The sequence below is a fragment of the Anabrus simplex genome, chromosome 7, assembly GCF_040414725.1.
Source record: "Anabrus simplex isolate iqAnaSimp1 chromosome 7, ASM4041472v1, whole genome shotgun sequence".
NCBI classification, from domain to species: domain Eukaryota; kingdom Metazoa; phylum Arthropoda; class Insecta; order Orthoptera; family Tettigoniidae; genus Anabrus; species Anabrus simplex.
Window position 1 is genome coordinate 296621201 of NC_090271.1, and position 23011 is coordinate 296644211.

Sequence of the window (23011 nt, forward strand, 5' to 3'; positions counted from 1 at the left end):
GTCATACGGCCCCAGTTACCAAATTATACGAAACAATCACAATACTTGTGTGACGATAGTAAGACTTTTGAGAGAGAGAGAGAGAGATTTATTAAAGAAATAAATCGTCCGTCCTCCAATGAGGGTGACCATTTGGATTCGGAATACAGTTTCAATTTCAATGGAGTTTAAAAATATCAAGAAATGAAGATTTAATCGTTGAAGCTGTTATCTTCTTTTTTCCCGGGGTTAGTGGGGGAGAAATGTCAATCACGTTCTCAGGTACAGATGGAAGTGAATGATTTGCAGAGAGTCCCTCAGTATCTGTATTACTATTTTTTCTAACTCGCAGAATGGAACTTTCAAGTTTTGTAGGAAGTTCGATGTCTGACTTGCTCCGAATAGCAGGCCTCTGACAATCCACCGATCGATAGGTATTTTATACTTAGATGAAAGGTAAGGCAAGCATGGAATATAAATAGCTTGCTTTTCTAGGTCCACATCCCGAGCCTGATCCAGGTCCCTTTCAAAGCGAATGGTGGGATCTAATGTCTTTCATGTCCTCTCTGTTGATGGCTACGATGTCCGCCCTCCGATTAGAGTCATCAGTAGAGACACAGTGAACCTCCTCGCGCACCTCCCATCCACGCTGTCTCAAGCCTCGAGCAATCGACGATCTTACACGGTGGTGGCGGTGGTTGCGCATTAGTTCAGTGCTCCGACAGAATCCCAACACATGTCCAAGGGTTTCTGTTTCGTTGCAGCCATTTTGGTGGCAACGGGTTGTGTTGAACGACCTACCGGGAACCGACCTGACTGCGGTGAGGTTGCATGTCATCTTCACTGCATTCATGTATTCAGTGGAGGACAGAGGTATTGAAAAGTCATTGAAATTGTTACCTCAATTTACGTTTCTTTGTGTCCATAAGCCTTCTGAAAAAGCAATTAATCAGGAACATACAAGTTGTAACAGTCCAGTGTATTACACACCTATTTTGACATACGCAGCGGGCACGTGGACAACAACAAAACATGATGAAAGCAGAATCCAAGCAGCCGAGAAGAACTTCCTGAGATGAATAATTGAGAAGACATGAAGGTGTAACGTCAGGAACTGGAAATGAGAGAGAGAATAGGATTCGCTAAACTGCAAGACAAGATAGAGACCAGTGGGCTGAAATGGTATGGACACATGATGAGAATATAAGAGGATAAAGTTCCAAAGAGAGTATTTTCAGAGAAAATAATAGGAAGAAGACAAAGAAGAAAGTCCAGCAAAGGGCGGATGGATACGTTGAAGGAAAGTATAAAGATGTGAGGAGTTAAGCGGTTATAAGGAAACAGCAAAAACCAATGGCAGCACCAAAATGAGGCGCACTAGACAAGACGAAGAGTGAGGTAGTTTGACATTGCTTTCCTCTCTGGGTCAGAAAGTGCTATTGCAGCACGTCTGACCCTATGAGCAACACCTTTCATAACACACAGATGCATTAGTCGTGCTCTGAATGCCATTACTCAGTACCACCCATTCCCAGCAGCTTCCATATTGTCACAGCCATGGATGAAAAAAATATTGGAGTTTGGAAGGGAGAGGTGGGGATATAAACACTGAGGAGATCCTTGATTCACAACCCGACCTAGAAGACGGGAAGTGAAGAAGTCCACGAAAAATATATGTAAAGCGTCTGTCTGTTAGGTCATCAGCCCAGAGGCTGGTTGGATCCTCAAATAGCACCACAAAAGTTTGTGCGATTATAAGGAAACAGCAAAAACCAATGGCAGCACCAAAATGAGGCGCACTAGACAAGACGAAGAGTGAGGTAGTTTGCCATTGCTTTCCTCTCTGGGTCAGAAAGTGCTATTGCAGCACGACTGACCCTATGAGCAACACCTTTCATAACACTCAGATGCACTAGTCGTGCTCTGAATGCCATTACTCAGTACCACCCATACCCCAGCAGCTTCCATATTGTCACAGCCATGGATGAGACTGGGACTTTGGTGAAAGCTACACTTTACTCTGGCCTGTGCCAAGAGATGGATACAAAAGTACTGTATCCATCAAGAAATGGCAGCAGGCAAATGTAAACCGTAACTTCTGTAAATACATCAGTATTTATAGAATAAATGTGGCTTTTTCACATTTGATACAATAGCTTTCGAAATTCTTGTAGTAAAAGTAAGTAGTGCTTTGAAATTAATGTTTGTTTCTTGCAACTAATCCTACAATGACTAAATCTGAATGCAAGTTTCAAGCACGAATGTATGGAAAAAATATTTATTGTAAAAATATACATTCTTATCCACTAACTAAGAAACACCTATATACCATGTGTGGTAAAACAAACGACAGTGGTTTTGATACCGTTAGTACAGTGTGTGATCAGAATGTGTACCATCAATCTTCATGTTTCTGAGCATTATTGAAGATGTTGATTCATCAACATCAGCTGGGAATTTTATGCAGTAACAGGGTAGAATTCAAACGTACTGAAGCGAGAAATAAGTATACTCTCTCCTGAGAATAGTTTTCTCTTGTTTCCCATTTACAATTCCAGGCGAATGCCGGGAAAGTTCTTACTAACAGATCTCAGCCGATTCCGCCCATCTCGTTACCCATCTTCATTCCATCTTCATTCCATCTTCCTTAGCTCCTCAACTAAGTTTAATGTCAGGAAGAGCATCCGGTGGTAAAAGCATGCCGCATTAATTCATCTCACCTCATCCTCGACCTCTTATGAAAAATGGGACATAGGGGATGATACAGAGTATAGTGTGAGCTTTCGTGTTTCGACCTATTCTCAATTTTACTTCTCCACTTCGTAAATAACTAAACGTATCGTCGGGTGCTAGCCTTGCATTTACACAACTTCAAATGACCCTGCTCTGTAGGGGTGTGACAACTGAACATCATTGATTTCTTACCAAGCCGGCTGCGGTTCAATCCCTGGCCAATGCATTGAAGTGAATAGTTACGTCCCTCTCCACCCATCCATCTCCATGGCGCAACAGCCCCGAAGGGCCATGGCCTACCAGAGCGACTGCTGCTCAAGCAGCCCGAAGGCCTGCAGATTAGTAAGTGTCGTGTGGTCAGCACGACGGATCATCTCGGCCATTATTCATGGCTTTCTAGACCGGGAGTTACGTCCCTCTAGTAGATTGTAATTAGACATGGAAATCTTTTGTCTATGCACACGTAAAATTACAGGCTTCCTTGAAAACATCTCAATGTTGTGACCGTAACTTTTTGTTTCAGTGGCACCTCTAAGTCCCCGTGTGGAGTACAACTCAAGTCAAGTGTTACCAGGACACAATCTGACTGTTCCTGTGGGTGAGAAGGCGACCATCAGGTGTATTAGCCGACTGGGAAACCCTCCAGCCAAGATCAAGTGGTTCATAGGTAAGTCGTTTTCTGAAAACTTACGACAAATGTGAATTGACAAAGGTAAGTTATTGCATACTCGTACTTCATCAAAAAGCACGGGTAACTGAATTCATTACTCTAAGAATTTTAACCACCTGACGATGAAGCAAAGTTTCTGCGGTGTAAATAATTTAATTTAAAATTGTGACCCTTAACAGATGTTATTATTTCATGAAGAATAAGGAATTTTCTCCAGTGGAATAGAGTTAATGTCTGTTATTTGAACCTGGAGGGATTGGTGTCAATTTACGAAGCGTTCAATGATTTTAATCTCGATTTATAGCTTCGATTGAGTTTGGCTGTCCGCCTCTGTGGTGTAGTGGTTAGCGTGATTAGCTGCCACCCCTGGAGGTCCGGGTTCGATTCCCGGCTCTGCCACGAAATTTGAAAAGTGGTACGAGGGCTGGAACGGGGTCCACTCAGCCTCGGGAGGTCAACTGAGTAGAGGTGGGTTCGATTCCCACCTCAGCCATCCTGGAAGTGGTTTTCCGTGGTTTCCCACTTCTCCTCCAGGCGAATGCCGGGATGGTACCTAACTTAAGGCCACGGCCGCTTCCTTCCCTCTTCCTTGCCTATCCCTTCCAATCTTCCCATCCCTCCACAAGGCCCCTGTTCAGCATAGCAGGTGAGGCCGCCTGGGCGAGGTACTGGTCATTCTCCCCAGTTGTATCCCCGACCAAGAGTCTGAAGCTCCAGGACACTGCCCTTGCGGCGGTAGAGGTGGGATCCCTCGCTAAGTCCGAGGGAAAAACCGAACCTGGAGGGTAAACAGATGATGATGATGATGATGATGAGTTTGGCTTAGTCTCGTGAAATCAACAAGTGGTGCTCAGAAGTAGACTAATGCTAGAACATACCATAAACCAAGCAAACATAACTCAATCTGCATCAAAAAGGTAACACGAAAACGAAAATAAAGTTAATGAAGACCAAATAAAAATCACGGATTATCACATTTATCAAAGTGAAAATTAAACACAATAACAAATCACTTTCAGATCACTACATCACTTCGCCGGTAGAGGAGCTAAATGAAGCACTGGTACCAGTAGCTTACGTAAAACGGGACCGCCGGGCTGAATAGCTCAGACGGTAGAGCGCTGGCTTTCTGAGCCCATCTTGGCAAGTTCGATCCTGGCTCAGTCCGGTGGTATTTAAAGGTGCTCAAATACGTCAGTCTCATATTTATAGATTCACTGATACGTAAAAGAACTCCTGCGGGAGAAAATTCCGGCACCTTGGCGTCTTCGAAAACCTTGAAATTAGTTAGTTGGACGTAAAACCAAATATAATTCCCTTGTTAATGTCATGAGGTACAGGAGTGATTTATCGTAGTGAAGTAAAGGATGTTATCAACTTTCAAGCTGCGGGTGACGGTACTTCTGAAGGAGCGCATGTTGTGCACTGCCCCAGTGTTGCCAACTTAGCGGATTTTCCGCTAAATTTCGCGGAATCAGAAGACTGTCGGCGGAGAAATACAGTATATCATTTAACGGACAACGTACTTTTTGGCGGAATTTTATATTTATTATAGTGGAATTTAGTGTTTTGTCCATTTTACGTTTTTAAAAAATTTGTACTCCAGTCTGTCTCCGAGGCATTCCGTATTTCTTGTCAGGAGCTAGCAGTCACATGAGAATTTGATGTTATGAGATCATGGTATCATACATTTGTAATGCGTGGGGAAATGGTACTTATCTCTTCGTTGACGAATTACGACAGATAATGGAACTGAGACAGTAGCATTTATATTTATGCTATGAGGAAGATCGTTTAAACTGGCCTGTTCTGTGTGTGGCCACTGACCCTTGAGGTAGGGGATTCACCTAGTTTGCACCCGGAAGCTCGCCGGCTCGCAGGCAGGGAGTTAATCCCAGTGAAACTCACAGATCAGGTGAGTGCAGACATTTACTTACTTTTATTATTATTATTATTATTATTATTATTATTATTATTATTATTATTATTATTATTATTATTATTGCTCATTCGGATTTCTTGGCGGAATTTTAGCGGAGTTTTAGTACTAACTAGCGGATCTTAAAATATTAGTTGGCAACACTGCACTCCCCTCGTGCTATTTGAGCGAAAGGGTATCGTGAGTTGATAAATGACGCAACTGTGAATATTTCACTGATGTGGGCACGTATCGCTGATTTGCGATGGCTGACCAGCACGTTGCAGCACAACAGCTCACCATCAGAATCAATCAAGGGAGTATCAGACATGTGTTTAGAACGAGCCCTGCTGCGTGTGCGGCTCACGCGCAAAGGGATGGTCACTGTACACTTGCAAACGAAGGTGGATCCGATACACATCCATGCAGGAATTACCGAGCGAGTTGGCTGTGTGATTAGTGGCACGAAGCTGTGAGCTTGCATTCGGGTGATAGTGGATTCGAATCCCACTGTCAGCAGCCCTGAAGATGCTTTCACATGGTTTCCTATTTTCACACCAGGCAAGTGCTGAAGTGTATCTTAATTGAGGCCAAGTCGCTTCCTTCTCACTCCTATCCTATCGTCTGTGTCGTTGCGACGTAAAGCAAATGGTAAAATAATATTTTTTTTTTCTTTTACAAGCGAATGGACCACTAAGGATCACGCTACAACCACAGTCCAATATATACAGTCGCGAAGCTCTGATGATATTTCTCATCCGAGGCGACTACAGCGCTCCAAGTGGCGAGGTAGAGGCAGCTTGCTAGCAGACAACAGGGAACGAATTACCACTACAGTCTAAAATGGTCATAACTTCTGAACCATTCGTGCAAATAATGTCCTGATAAGGTTATTGTAATCCTTATGAAATAGTGGAAGAGGTCAAACAATTTATTTCGATGAGGAGTTCGAGGATAATATCGAAATATTTATTTAATCTTAAGGAGTTAACTTTTCTTCCCGCGTACTATAACATAAAATCGCTTTTAGAGGGCAAACGGTTGGAAATAGGTATATACCATCGCGGACTTTCTTGTAGAGGTTTCTATGCGCTACAATTCGTACGCTTAGGCCATCTACACACGGAGCTACTCATTAGTAACTTATTGGTAACTGAAGTTTCCGGCCGCGTACTTGAGTGACACTTCCTGTGTATTTCCTGGAAAGCCACCAGTTAGTAACTAGTTTGTAATCATTTCCAGGGGACTCGCGGAGCCAGTCAGCAGCGAGTTTAGTTTCTCAGTTCCCAGTGATCAAGTGCCTTTTTACGATGGCGAGCGAACAAGTTTTCAACGTAAAGTTAGTGGGAGTATGAAAAACACCCCGTACCGTACAATTCTACGCTGAAGGATTACGCAAGAAAGGACATTACGGAGAAAGCATAGAATTATTTTCTAAGCTTTTAAATTTTTGTTTGTTTGTAAAAATGAAGATCACTTTTCTTACCTGAGAGTTATTTACACACTTTCCTCAGCACTCACACATTCTCTCACATTTGCATTTCGCTGTCGAATGGCGCCACCGGGCGAGTTGGCTGTGCGGTTAGAGTGGCGCAGCTGTGAGCTTGCATCCGGGAGATAGTGGGTTCGAATCCCAATGTCGGTAATCCTGAAGATGGTTTTCCGTGGTTTATCATTTTCACACTCGAGGTGCCGTAATTTTGTCCCACGGGAGTTCTTTCACGTGCCAACAATTTATAGCGCCACACACGTTTCCATAATATGTTGACTGCATTTTAATCAGTACAGTGGTTCTACTTCAGATACTGACAACACGAACACTGCTCACGTAGTGAACCACTATAAAATTATTATGTATCCGTGATCCGATATACAGTAAATACGTAGAGACAAAAATGTCGGTCGGTCTGTAAGTCACTTGCTTTCTTGGCTTACGCTGCGTGAACCATCAACGATAGACCCCAAGTGTAAGTGGACGAAATGTAGAGCATAGCAACCTCCACAAGAAAGGCACATATCTATTTCCAACCGGCTGCCCTCTAGAAGCGATTTTATGCTATAGTCCGCGGTAAAATATTTAACACCATAAAATTAAATAATTATTTTTTCGATATTATCCTCGAATTCCTCATCAGTATTTTATAAGGATTACACCAACCTTATCAGGACATTATTTGCATGAATGGTTCAGAAGTTATGACCATTTTAGACTGTAGTGGTAATATGTGTCAAAAGGATGGGCGAGCGCTGTGTCCGTCACCGTACAGTAGCTTCGTGTGTGGAGCCGAGTTACTATTCAGTTACTAACCAGTTTGTGACCCCGGTTACAAACCAGTCACGTTTCTAATGAGTAGCTCCGTGTGTAGAGGGCCTTACACTTGAGGTCTATAGTTGACGGTTCACGCGAGTAGTATAATACAGGGATTCGGCGGCCACCACCACCGCAGGCTCCCAGAGGCCTCCTCCACCACCACCACAGCCAGAGGCCTCCCAGAGGTCTCCTCCACTACCCGCGGGAAATTTGAATTTGTAAACAAAGCCACGTGCTTTTTGACAGCTATCATCGACAACAACGCATCGCTAACCTAAGTACTGCCATCTTGACGGGCCTAAACCTCAGTAGTACCAACTTAACCTAACTAGCGTGAGATTTGAATTGGTAAACAAATCCACGTGTTTTTGGCAGCCACGTGCTTTTTGACAGACAACAACGCATCGCTAACCTCAGTACTGCCATCTTGACAGGCCTAAACCTCAGTAGTACCAACTTAACCTAACTAGCGTGAGATAAACAAATCCACGTGCTTTTTTGACAGCTGTCATCCGCCATCTTTAAACTACAGAGCACCGTGCTGCCCTCTTTATCGCAGTAGCTGCAAATTCGTCACCTATCATCGGCAGTGCTGCCATCATGGCGTGTCTAAACCTTAGTGCTACCAACTTAACCTCACTAGCGTGAGATAAACAAATCCACGTGCATTTTGACAGCTGTCATCCGCCATCCTTAATCTATAGAGCGCAGTGCTGCCCTCTTTAGCTACTTACCTTTGAAATGTGGTGGCGGATAATTTGAAAAATGCTTTTTGATAGCAGCCATCTTTAATCGACAGAGCACCGTGCTGCACTCTGGTGACAGACAATTCCACGTGACAGCAGCCATCTTTAATCAAGAGAGCACAGGGCTGCACTCTATGTGGTGGCGGCAAATTTCACATGCTCTTGTTTGCAAACAAAGCCACGTGCTTTTTTTGGACAGCAACCATCCGCCATCTTTAATCAACAGAGCATCGTGCTGCACTCTCTAGTTGAAATGTGGTGGCGGCAAATTCTACATTCTCTTGTTTGGAAACAAACCTATGCGCTTTTTTTGACAGCTATCATCCGCCATCTTTAATCCAGAGAGCACCGTGCTGCAGCTACCATCCGCCATCTTTAATCCAGAGAGAACCGTGCTGCACTCTCTAGTTGAAATGTGGTGGCGGCTAATTCTACATTCTCTTGTTTGGAAACAAACCTATGCGCTTTTTTGACAGCTATCATCCGCCATCTTTAATCCAGAGAGAACAGTGCTGCACTCTATGTGGTGGTAGTAAATTCTACGCGCTCTACAAACTCATGTGCTTTTCTGGCAGCTGTCATCCGCCATCTTTAATCCAGAGAGAACAGTGCTGCACTCTATGTGGTGGCGGCAAATTCCACGTGCTCTTGTTTGGAAACAAATTCTACGTGCTCTTCAGCTGTCATCCACCATCTTTAATCAAGAGAGCACCGTGCTGCCCTCTTTGTGGTGGCGGATAATTTGAAAAATTCTTTTTTGACAAGCAGCCATCTTTAATCAAGAGAGAACAGTGCTGCCCTCTTTAGCTACTTACCTTTGAGGCGGTTAATTTGAAAAATTCTATTTGACAAGCTGCCATCTTTAATGAAAAGAGCATCGTGCTGCTATCTTGCGGGTAATTTTTACGTCACAGTTGTCATCCACCATCTTGCATTGCTAACCTTAGTGCTGCCCTCTTTAGCTACTTACCTTTGAAAAAAATCTATTTGACAAGCTGTCACCCGCCATTTTGCATCGCAAACCTCAGTGCTGCACTCTTTAGTTGAAATGTGGTGGCGGATATTTTTGAAAAAATCTTTATGACAAGCAGCCATCTTTAATCCAGAGAGAACAGTGCTGCCATCGTTAGTTACCGCTATCTTACATCGCTTACCTCGGTGCTGCACTCTTTAGTTGAAATGTGGTGGCGGTAAATTCGAACAAGTTTAATCACGCATCGGGAAAGCTAGAGTAAGCACGTGCTGCAGTGATGACGTCATCATGCATGTTTAGACTTGTCCGTTTTCTTAAGAGTAAGTCGGTGTAAGGGAATGCAATAAGTATGCATCATAAAAACAAGAGTTTGCATGTGCTGCAGTGATGACGTTATTGTGCATGTTTAAACCCGTTCGTTGACTAAAGGCTTTAGTCTTCGAGAAACACTGATAGAGAGTGGAGTGCAAACATGACGAAAACATTAATAGTTGATGTGCAAGGCTTTAAAGTAAACGGAAACAAATTTGTGTTTAAAGAGGGGGCTGTGTTAAATTGCAGTGTGTTGTGGGCACCAAAACTTGTTAGTTTAGTATTTAGTCCACCGTTCCCTTACTGTTTGCAAACAGATGAAGATAAAAAGCAGACTCAGTGGATTGAAAACAATTTAGGTTTGAAGTGGGAAGAAAAAGGACTACCTTATCGTTTTCTACCTTTAATGATGAATGCACATTTGTCAAGAGCAGATCTTGTTCTTTTAAAGGGTTGTGAAAAGAAAGAATGGTTGCGTGATTTTCTACCATCATCGTGTGAAATTATCGACATGCATGAATTGGGGTGTCCTTCATTTAAAACTCTTCCGAAAGAGCATAGTAGAGAAACAAGTAAACAGTCTTTACAACATGTATGCATGCTCTTTGATTGGTTGTGTTGCAGTGCATGCCGGGAAGTGAACAACATATGTAAACTGCAGTGTCGAAATAACCTTAGTGTAAAAGAAACATTTGTAGAGTAAAGACATCATGTCATTTCTAACATATACTAAGTGTAACGCAGTTGAAAAGGCGATCGTAAAGTTTTATGCATGCAAAAAGAAACTAAACACTTTTACTGAAGAAGAGTTAAATGCATTACCAAAGGCATTTTTGGTTAATGTAGCTGCGAATGCTGTAAAGAAGATTTGGGATAAGGTGCCTCGTGAGTGGACTCAAGATCCTCTTTTGTCAGAGCTTGAAACGTGTAGTTTACATCATGAACACGTGAGTTTAGGTAGAAGACCTTCTCTGAGACAGTGCTTTACATGTCAACTAATTAAACTGTATCACGGACCTAAACCTAACGAGTTGTCTTCGCTTATAAACACTTATCATGGCTGTGGAGAGAGTAAACAAGGAAAAGGTGAAGAAACGTGCTGGGAAAAAGATGAGGAAGCATGTTGGGCGTGGACTCACCAATAGAGTGATTGATCTTCTTTTCTTCGTGCTTCATCTCCCCTGCGGCCCTAGAACACGTTCGCCTGACACGTAGTTACATGCTACCTGCATAGAGTATGTCGTGTAGCTGTTAAAATCTGCTTCGTAAAGTTATGCCGTGTGTGTGTGTTTTATTACCTAGTGCTTTAGCTGCTCAGAAGAATATAGCAGCACTTGTCGTTGTTGGTGTAATAAAACGAAAACTGAGTAACAAAGACCGTAAAATAAACAAAGGATAAAAATGTACATATATTCTAAAATAAATATGAATTGTTAAAACATATGACAGGTGTTGTTTAATCCTACAGCATGTTCTAGTGACTTAGAAGAAAGGAAACGTAGAGGATTAAAAGAAAACACACATAAGATTTAAAGTACATCCTCTTTATTAATCCATGAATTAAAGCTGTTATTAAAACCAAGCCATTTAACATACAGTTTATTGCCACGACGTCGAATAACACGTTCAACTAAATAGTGATCAGGATATTTTGTTTTCTGCAGTTCTTCGATGTAGAATCCTCCTTCAATAGGCTGTCCTCTGAGATCGCGAAGTAAATACGTAACTGGATTAGTAAGCTTAACACTTCTGATTTGAAAAATTTAAGTGCTCCAGTTAGGTGTGTATCCTTTTGCAAAGATAGACTTGTGTTTGCTGATGCGAACAAAATCACCTTCTTTAAAGTGATGGCGACGTGGATCAGCTGTTTTAATTACAAGATGAATAGCATTTATACGAGGTGTATTCTTTGTAACAAGACGTGGCTTTGTTCCAATAGTGCGATGAGGTGTATCGTTGTAGGTAGATAAAAGTCTAGGTAGCAGATCAATCCAACGATATGAACCTTGCGCTGTAAATTCTCACCACATCGTTGTTTTGAGTGTACGATTAAAGCGTTCTACAACACTTGCCTTGAGATTGCTGAACGTAGAGTAGTGTTGAATGCCAAGTAACTTGAGGTAAGAAGAAAAATCCTTGTTGTAAAACTCTTTACCTTGATCAGTTTGAAGAAGCCTTGGGCAGCGTTTCGATTCTTCAACAATATGTTTAAATGCTTCTTTAACTTGAGCTGCTGTTTTAGAACGCACGGGTTGTGCGAAAGCAAACTTCGAGTACACATCGATAACAGTAAGTAGATACTTATACCCCTTATTACTAGAGGCATATGGAATCATTTCTACTAAGTCTGCTTGCCACAGATCATCTTTTCCTCGTGTAATAACGCATCTGCGACAGTAGGTGCGACGTGCTGGTTTATGTAACTCATGTGCGATGTCTACCTTTACAGGTGAGATCTTCTCTTGACGAGCCATTACAAAATAATGCCGGCATAACGTAGTTCTCTTTCTATTTCTAGAATTTCTGATCCGTGACCAGTGTGACCAGCCTCTTGCGATGCTCTTAAAAGTTGTAATCGTTCAACGAGTAAGTTTGGGTCATTCCAGTATCTTACATCCACATACGGCAACAAAGGCTTGTAGATAACATCAAGACTACGTGCAGTCGGAAACAGCTTAGAAATAAACTCACGATACTTGTAACTCTTATTCGCATTTACAGCTTCTGTTCTCTTGTAATTACGTCGTGTTGCATCAATAGCAAAATGTATTGCTTTATATTTTTTAAGATCATCTTGTAAAATTATATCCTTGTCAGGTATTCGTGAGAAAGGAAGTTCTAAGAGTCCTTGCGTAGGTTTATAGGTAACACCTTCTACAATTAGTTTGTTGTTATTAATCTTAACATTTGAATTTCCTATCCGGAAACAGTCATCTTCGTAGCGAATACCGTAGGTAGTGTCAGTTTGTCCTGTAAAAAGTTTTTCTATATAAGGTGCAAAGAGAGATCCATAGGTATCTTGAATAAAAGTTCTAAACTGATTGCGATACTCTGGTGTAATCATAACCTCAGACAAAGATGGTAGATTTTGCGTCGATGTAGTAGGTGTTTCAGCAATAACATCTGTAGTTAAAAACTCAACACGCTTAGATGGTGATGTATCATTAAGTTCTTCTTGTTCTTCTTCTTCTTTATCTTCCTCTTCCTCTTCTTGATCTACATCCTGCTTCTTCTCTTCCTTATCTTCTTCATGCTTTTCTTCTTCATGCTTCTCTTTATGATATGATGTTTGCATAGAAGCAAAACTTGAAGTAGACTGCGGTAATGAAGTAGAATTAAAAATTTCTTTGAGTGGTGTACTTAGTTGTGTTTTTAAAAATAAATCCGTGTCTGCTTGAATACGTTTAAGCTCCTTAAATTTCCGTCGAATATTGTTTTGAGCTTGGATGATGTTTTGCGATCTCCTTGCTAGCTGTTAACATGCTGATGGTTTTTAATAAAGTAGTTACTGTAATTCTGTGTTAATGCATATAAAATGATCGAAACCCATGCGATATCGTCCATGCTGTACATCACTTTCTATATCAATAACTAAAAAGCTGTAACGGTTTAATGACCAACATTTAGCACACATACGTTTAAAGTCATCGAATGTCATATCAGTGTTAACATGATCGTTATACACATGTCGCATGTTGCGCTCATCTTGCCGAAAAAGCACAATAACATTTGCGTTGTCGCGTATCAACTGCTTAGGCACACGAGAATAGGTTTGGCACAAATAGATGCAATCAACATATTTATGGCGACCCATACTAAAGAATGCACGAATAACGTTTTGCTGTTCTGTTGCGACATCATCAAATATCGTAAGAGAATTAGGAAGCACATCGTCTGGTGATGGTACTTGCTCATGCGAATTAAATTTAAAATATCTTATTCCATCTTTAACTAGATCGTGCATTACAGTTTGTAGAACAGTATATAGCGACTGATAGAGTGATTTTGCGAAAACACAAATATTCTCGAAGCGTACACCATTTACAGAAGTAATAAGTGTGAGTAAAAGATTTGTTTTCCCGCATCCCGGCGGGCCTGATATAATACATCGAACAGTAAAAGGAAACAACGTTCCATGACGTTTTCCTGTAGTTGTACTAGAACTAGGTAAGAGATGTGGTACAATGTCGGTAACAGGTAGCGTGTCTTGCTGCTTTATAATCTTCATGATAACTGAATCATAAAGTACGTAATAGTAATATATATATATATATTAAACGAAACAAGAGGTAACGGTTAGTTTATGATTTGCTCTTGACTAGTAAAGTCGTGTCCAGCATGGTGAAACAACGATATCCAAACGACATGAAGAAGAAGAAGAAAGTAAAAACTGTTGGATGGAAAGATGTTATAAAGTCTGCGCAAAAAGCTATTCGAGGGGAATACAATCCTTGTCTAGCTATTACTAAGGCGTTACGCGCAGCAAGAGCGAGAATTTCTCCAAAGTGCAGAGCAATATTTAGTAAACGTGCACGAATTATTCCTGTACCAAAACGAGGAGGATTTATTCCTGCACTGTTTGCTGGCTTAGCAGCTTTAGGGTCATTGCTAGGTGGTGCTAGTGCTGTAGCGAGAACTGTCAAAGCTGTAGAAGAAGCGAAACAACAGTTGAAAGAGAGTGAACGTCATAACAAGACGATGGAGGCAATTGCGTTACGAGGCAAAGGTATGAACATGAAGCTAGCGCCATACAAGAAAGGGCTTGGTATCTGCATTTCTCCAAAAAACATCTACTGAATGCACTGCCATATCGAGCTCTAACGCATGATGAAGTTTTTACGTTTGCTAAACAACTAGGAATTCATTATTTTCGAGGAGTGTATATGCGCGATCAACTACCAGCGCGCCCACGTGAACGTGAAAGTGCCGTAATTAACTTGGACGACAGTCGTGGACCTGGAACTCATTACGTTGCTTATGTAAAACGTAAATCTAAAGTATGGTATTTTGATAGCTATGGAGACTTACCTCCTCCTTTTGAGCTCATACGTTATTTCGGAAGCAGTGCAGACATCGTTTACAATAAAAACCGTGTGCAAAACTTTAATACACGCATGTGCGGACGATTATGTCGTATGTTCTTATATCAAACCCAGACAGTAGAGAAAGTGCATTAGTGTCTACGTGATGACGAACAGTGAAAGAACGTTTGCTGTACGTGGAGAAGGACCTGAAACAACCGTCTATTTTAATCCACGAATCGAACTTAGCTATCAGCCGCATAGTCTTGGACTAGTGTCGTTTGAAAGCTACAATAAAATCTATAATGTGCGTGATGGTTTAAACAAGTTCTATTACGATGAGTATGTGCTAACACTACCCTCAGGTAGTTATACAGTAGACGATATTCACGACTATATTGAAAGTACGTTAATTGATCAAGATAGTTTTAGTAATCATAATTACAAGTTCTCAATCACTATAAGCAACATTACACATAAATGTGTTATTGAATCATCATTTAAGATTGACTTCAAATCACAACCTGATTCGATTGGACCACTGCTTGGATTTTCATCGAGGGAGCTCCTACCGAACGTACGTTACGAGTCTGATCAACCTATAAAACTCTTCGATGATTATAATGTGAACATTACTTGTAATATTATTACAGACTTGAATAGTAATCTACAACCTTCGCACGTCCTGCACGACTTTATTGTTACAGAGGAACGTGGATATACTATTTGTGAGAAACCAGCAGTAGTTCTTTATCATCCTGTGTCTGTAAAACACATTAGCAACATTACTCTTAGACTTGTAAATAAACATAATCAGCTTATTCATTTAGATCAGCACGCGTACGTAGCTTACAAACTACATCTTAAACCAGTATGAAAACCATCTATAAAACACGGTGTACATTCCGAAGACATACTACATGTGTGCAGAGACTCATCGAGTTAACAGATACCCATAAGCAGATACTCCAAGATTTAGGATATACACTACTACAACAGAATGGAAGAAATGCTAGACATTACGAATACAGTAGAAAGTCGTGAAGGTGTAGTACGAAGTGAGCTTCATTCCTATCAACATTTTACGTTTGTATTCAATAACAATGATGAAATTCATTTTATTATTAATCAGCAAGATGTTTACACCTTACCACACGAAAGCTACCTCTATATTGAAGGACGACTAGAAAAGTCTGATGGAAGTGGACCAAGCACTTCACAACTAAACAACCATGCTCTAGCTTTTCTCTTTTCTGAAGCGCGATATGAAGTAAATAATGTTGAAATAGATCGAACGAAGAATGTTGGTATTACAAGTGCAATGAAACTCTACCCTTCTTTCTGTGATGAAGAAAGTAATCTCTTGCGGATGGCTGGATGGTGTCCAAAAGCTACTAACAACTGGATGATTAATGAGGATGGAACTTTTACGGGTATGTTATCACTGAAACATATTTTTGGATTCGCAGAAGACTTTACACGTAAAATAATCAATGCAAAACAAGTGCTTATTCTAATCCGTGATCGAAGTGATTACAATTCTCTTAAAGCAGTAGAAACACCAGTAGAATCGAAAATAACACTGCATCGTATACTGTGGCGGATTCCACATGTAACCTTATCTGATCGTGAAAAACTTCGATTGCTCAAGATTGTAGAAAATGATACACCATTACCTATACGTTTTAGAAGTTGGGAGCTGCATGAATATCCTGTGTTACCACCTACAAACAAGCATAGCTGGGCTGTTAAAACATCACGTTTTACTGAGAAGCCCTTGTACATTATTTTTGGATTTCAAACTAATCGTAAATTCAATCACGAAAAAGATAGCTCACTGTTTGATCACTGTAAATTAAGACACGTTAGACTATATCTCAACGGAATTACGTATCCCTACGAAAACATAGACATGAACTTTGAGAAAAATAAATTTGGGATGCTCTATGACATGTTTTGTAAATTTCAATCATCGTATTATAGAAAGAAGATCGTCCGCTATTTACACCTCAAGAATTTAAAAATAAAGCACCGATTGTAGTTATAGACTGCTCTTATCATGAAGAATCTATAAAAGAATCTCCAGTTGATATTCGTTTAGAATTTGAAACATCTGAAAACATTCCTGCTAACACAGCAGCCTATTGTCTTATTATTCATATGAGTGATGTTACTTACCATCCGCAAACGAATATTGTTACGAGACAATAAATAAGAATCTTTATCATTTGCATTAGTGTGTGCTTCGACATCGTACGCTATGGAACAAAACTGTAAATGTGCATGCTGTTTGCATGCTCATACGCAACATCTTATTTATCTTACACGAGTGAGTGAGGCTATTAAGATGTTCTATAAACATAGATCGTCGATGACGAAACATCTTATTCAATACTTACCACCAAGATTTTTATATACGTACTCTGCCTCTTACGTACATAATTTTTGGGACATCCTTCCTCTACACAGTAAGATGTCGATCGAAGTAGCTTTATGCAGAACTTGTGAACGACATTACAAGCATCGAGGAGAAAATGGTGATGATGATTGGGATGGACCAAATCCGAGGATTGAACACTGTACACAGTGTATGAATGAACTTTCTCTAGTACCTCATGATGATGATGATGATGATTCGGAAAAGGAATAACAACAAGGTAAGAAGTATATGATCTTCTCTGTAAAGCATACCATACTTAGTAAAATATATTTCTAAATGTTTTGTTTAATTTGGATGTTGCAGGAGGCATTTCAGAAGCATACGTTGTTAAGAAGCACACCAACCTTGTCAGCAGCAAAAACGAACACTGTTGTAGTACATTTGTAAATAAATATTTGATCGCATTCAAAAATGTTGTACTTATTGCATTGCTTTTCACCGACTTACTCTTAAGAAAAACGATCAGGTCTAAACATGCACAATGACGTCATCACTGCAGCACGTGCTTACTCTAGCTTTCCCGATGCATGTGTAAACTTGTTCGAATTTACCGCCACCACATTTCAACTAAAGAGTGCAGCACCGAGGTAAGCGATGTAAGATAGCGGTAACTAAAGATGGCAGCACTGTTCTCTCTGGATTAAAGATGGCTGCTTGTCATAAAGATTTTTTCAAATTATCCGCCACCACATTTCAACTAAAGAGTGCAGCACTGAGGTTTGCGATGCAAAATGGCGGGTGACAGCTTGTCAAATAGATTTTTTTTCAAAGGTAAGTAGCTAAAGAGGGCAGCACTAAGGTTAGCAATGCAAGATGGTGGATGACAACTGTGACGTAAAAATTACCCGCAAGATAGCAGCACGATGCTCTTTTCATTAAAGGTGGCAGCTTGTCAAATAGAATTTTTCAAATTAAACGCCTCAAAGGTAAGTAGCTAAAGAGGGCAGCACTGTTCTCTCTGGATTAAAGATGGCTGCTTGTCAAAAAAGAATTTTTCAAATTATCCGCCACCACAAAGAGGGCAGCACTGTTCTCTCTGGATTAAAGATGGCGGATGATAGCTGTCAAAAAAAAGCACGTGGCTTTGTTTCCAAACAAGAGCATGTGAAATTTGCCGCCACCACATAAAGTGCAGCCCTGTGCTCTCCTGATTAAAGATGGCTGCTGTCACGTGGAATTGTCTGTCACCAGAGTGCAGCACGGTGCTCTGTCGATTAAAGATGGCTGCTATCAAAAAGCATTTTTCAAATTATCCGCCACCACATTTCAAAGGTAAGTAGCTAAAGAGGGCAGCACTGTGCTCTATAGATTAAAGATGGCGGATGACAGCTGTCAATAAGCACGTGGATTTGTTTATCTCACGCTAGTGAAGTTAAGTTGGTAGCACTAAGGGTTAGACCCGCCAAGATGGCAGCACTGCCGATGATAGGTGACGAATTTGCAGCTACTGCGATAAAGAGGGCAGCACGGTGCTCTGTAATTTAAAGATGGCGGATGACAGCTGTCAAAAAAGCACGTGGATTTGTTTATCTCGCGCTAGTTAGGTTAAGTTGGTACTACTGAGGTTTAGGCCTGTCAAGATGGCAGTACTGAGGTTAGCGATGCGTTATTGTCTGTCAAAAAGCACGTGGCTGTCAAAAACACGTGGATTTGTTTACCGATTCAAATCTCACGCTAGTTAGGTTAAGTTGGTACTACTGAGGTTTAGGCCCGTCAAGATGGCAGTACTGAGGTTAGCGATGCGTTGTTGTCGATGATAGCTGTCAAAAAGCACGTGGCTTTGTTTACAAATTCAAATTTCCCGCGGGTGGTGGAGGAGACCTCTGGGAGGCCTCTGGCTGTGGTGGTGGTGGAGGAGGCCTCTGGGAGCCTGCGGTGGTGGTGGCCGCCGAATCTCTGTATTATACTACTCACGCGCCGTATGCCAAGAAAGCAAGTGATCGACCGACCGACCGACATCGAACCTGCCAAGTTGGGGTAAGAAGGCCAGTGCTCTACCATTTCCGCGATGATATATACCTATTTCGAACCGGTTGGCCTCTAGAAGCGATTTTATGGTATAGTCCGCGGTGAAAAAACATAACTCCTTAAGATTAAATAAATATTTCGATATTATCCTCGAACTCCTCATCGAAATATATTATTTGGCTTCCTCCACTATTTCATAAGGATTACAATAACCTTGTCAGGACATTATTTGTATGAATGGTTCAGAAGTTATGACTATTTTAGACTGTATTGGTAATTCGTTCCCTATTGTCTGCTAGCAAGTTGCCTCTACCTCGCCGCTAGAGGTGCTAGTGTCGCTCCAGCTATCAAGTGGATGAACCTTCCTCTTATTAGAGCTTCGCGACTTTATATATTAGACTGTGCTACAACTTCCTTTCTTTCTCTTCGTGCGGAGTTTTCTCTGTGTCCAATACTCCTTCATGCGTTCGCTGACCTGCTTCCGTTGTTCATCTGTCCAGGCTCTTCCGGTCTTCCTAGTTCTTCCTGCGGCTTGAACACCTTCCAAATTCTTCAGTGTGTTCCTAAACGTATTCCTTTCTAACAGCTGGTCTTCCAAGATGTTTAACCTTTCTATATCCTTCTTCGTTTACTTAATCCATGCTGTAGTGGTCTTTTTTTCTCCAGAAGTAATAAAATATCTGTTTGGTAAGTCTGTTTGCGTTCATTCTGTATAGATGTCCAAGAAACGCCAGCCTCCTTTTCTTCATGGTCTCTGAGATTCTTTCCACCTTCTGGTAAACTTATTTTTTACTCCGAAGTTTCCACCCGCTTTCAGTTTGGACAGCTCCCATAATTTTTCTGAGGATTCTTCTTTCCAGGACCTCTAGCTTCTCCAGCTTATAGTTCATGGACAGGCATTCACTGGAATACAGGCATTCTGTTTTGACCACGATGCTGTAATATTTTAATTTGGAATTCCGACATAAACACTTCTTATTGTGTATGTTTTTTGTTAAGCCGTATGCTCTCTCCAGTTTTGAGATCCGATCTTCCACTGTAGCTTTTTATAGTCCATTCTGCTGTATCGTCTCACCAAGGTACTTGAACTTCTTGACCCTTTGTGTTCGTCCTATCTCTGTTTCCAGGAATTTTGATCCATCTTTAATGTTCTTCATAAATTAGACCTTTTCTGCTGAGATCCTCAGTCCTACTTGGCTGGCGATTCTTTCCAAGAGGTTAATCTGGATGGTTGCTACCTCCGAAATTTGTGATAGTATAGCAAGGTCGTCAGCAAAAGCCAAGCAGTTGACTTTAATCCCACCTCATTTTCTCCCTAGACAGATCGGGATTATCCCTTGATGTTCAAGTTCTGAGTTCCATATTCTCACTATCTTTTCTAGGACACAGTTGAATAGGAGTGGGGATAGTCCATCCCCTTTCTTCACGCTTGTCTTGATTTCAAATGATTGTGGGAGATGCCCGAAGAATTTTACCTTGGAGATTGTGCCTGTTAGGGTCTCTTTGATTATATTTGCCAGTTTGGTTTTGACTCTAAATTCCCTAATGATCTGCTCTCTGTCTACCGAATCGAAGGCTTTTTTGAAGTGTATATACGACACCACAATTTTCTTACCATTCAACATTCTGTGGCGGAGTATTGAATTCAGGTTGAATATTTGTTCGATACAGGAGCGGGCTTTCCTAAACCCTGCTTGGTATTCTCCTAGTTGTTGGTCCAGATTCGCTTCTATTCTATTAAGAAGCAATTTTGAGAGAATTTTATAGGCGATCGGGATAAGGGACACGCCCCTATAGTTGTTGACATCCTGCTTGTCCCTTTTCTTATGCAGCGGATGGATAAGTGCTGTTTTCCATTCTTCTGGGATTGTCTCCTTCTCCCAGATTTCCTTGATTTGGTGAAGGTCATCTAAGATTTCCGTTTCTGACCATTTCGAAATTTCTGCCGTTATTGAGTCCTCTCCACTTGCCCTGTTGTTTTTGAGGTTTTCAAGAGCTTCCTTGACTTTTTCCTTTGTTGGTGGTTCGTCATCTTCTGAGTTCTCTGGTATTTCTGGAAATTCTAGTTTAGAGGTTGGGGAAGGACAATTCAAGATTATATATTATTATTATTATTATTATTATTATTATTATTATTATTATTATTATTATTATTATTATTATTAATATATATTTCAAGTATGAGTGATTGTAGGTATATATCAAATAATTTTAAATGAATTGCTTTGTTACCTTTTGCTATTTGTTGCATGGATACAAATAACGAGGATCTTCCAAGAACATCAAGGTTATTACGCTGGTTTACATGTATTTTGAAACTATCTTTGCAGGAGACGACGAAGTAGCTGATGGACATTCGCAGAGTAACGCGACTGAAATGGACAATCCTCGCACATGGGTGGCTGTATCAGTGCTCAAACTCACAGTCAACAAGAATATGTTTGGCAAGACTCTCAAATGCGTCGCTGCACATGAATCCTATCACGCTAAGGCTCTACAGATCGAGGTCCGTCTTGATGTCAGATGTAAGTAAGTCTCTTCTATACCAAATTCCACCGGAAATTTATTTGTATATCTTACAAAATTTTGTATGTGTACTCAATGTAACCAACTGCATACTGCTAATTAGATTAAAATCTAAAAATGAATTAAAATTAAATTCTAAAATAAATGGGATAATTACTCTCGCAATAATGGAACCGCACAGTTGTCTAACCCTTGCATAAGACACATGGGTATTTAAAATTGGGAAGAGTTACTTCATTTTTTTTTGTTAAATTCGTAACGTACTTATTCGAGAAAGTGTTAGATTTCCAAGCGTGTTCCGTTTGCTCTCCGTAGGCTAATGAATATTGTTCATGAAACGGCGGCGAGTGTCCGTTTTTCCTTCAACTATTACATTTTTTAAACTATACAATGTCAGCATAGTGCATTTACTGCCACAGTGCAGAGAGTACTCACTTGTCAAAAGAAGATGATGAAAGAACTCTGTGCGTAGCGCTTGTCAGCTTTGATCGTTCGACTTTACACAATTCTCTACCATCCATCATGACAGGAAACGTTAGTATTCCGTAGTCATACGAATAAAACTGCATCGTTGTATTCCATCATATTTGTCTTCTCCATGTTCCAGATTCACCGGAGGTTCGTATGCACGGGGCACCCAGCAAGGACCTAGAAGATGGAAAGGATGACATCATTCTGAGGTGTGTAGCCGACGCCAATCCACCGGCTACAATAATGTGGCGTCGTACTGGCCAGAGTGACATAGTCAGTGTTGATGAAACACTTCGTTTCCGTCCAATTACCCGCCGGGACTCTGGTAACTACACGTGTCAAGGCAAGAACGATGTGGGCAGCAGTAAGCCGCTCTCTGTTCAGCTGGACGTCAAGTGTGAGTATCTGTTGATCATGATGCACTGTAACGTTATTTCAGGACAAAGAAGTTGCTGTGGAGGGTAGTTAGAATATTAAAATCAAAACTAGACTTGATTTTAGGATAATATGCCTTGTGGTGCAGATTATTATTTTGAGCTGGTATAAAAAACCGGGCTAGAACTCCGTGGCTCAGGCGGCAGCGTGCCGGCCTCTCACCAATGAGTTCCGTGGTTCAAATCCCGGTCACTCCATGTGAGATTTGTGCTGCACATAGCAAAGGCGGGACAGGTTTTTCTCCGAGTAGTCCGGCTTTTCCTGTCATTCCAACAACACTCTCCAATATCATTTCATCTGCCATTCATTGTCCCGGAGGAGTGCGACAGGCTTAGGCAGCCGGCACAATTCCTATTCTCGCCGCTAGATGGGGGCTTCATTCATTCCATTCCTGACCAGGTCGAACGACTAGAAATAGACTGTGGATTTTAATTTTTCATAAAACCGGGCTAACCATCCATTCTTAACGCCAATGTGGCGAGGAAGTTTGAGTAACAAATCTCAAACT

The 23011-nt window shown here is 41.0% G+C and overlaps 1 protein-coding gene across 1 annotated transcript in view; it reads left to right on the forward strand.

Annotated features, from left to right (window-relative positions):
• Positions 1-23011, forward strand: part of LOC136877820 (synaptogenesis protein syg-1) — a 493171-nt gene that overhangs the window by 330592 nt on the left and 139568 nt on the right. Inside the window, exons 4-6 of the mRNA XM_068228753.1 lie at positions 3236-3379; positions 21402-21596; positions 22205-22465. Coding sequence (XP_068084854.1) covers positions 3236-3379; positions 21402-21596; positions 22205-22465 — 600 coding nt within the window. The remainder of the gene's footprint in view (positions 1-3235; positions 3380-21401; positions 21597-22204; positions 22466-23011) is intronic.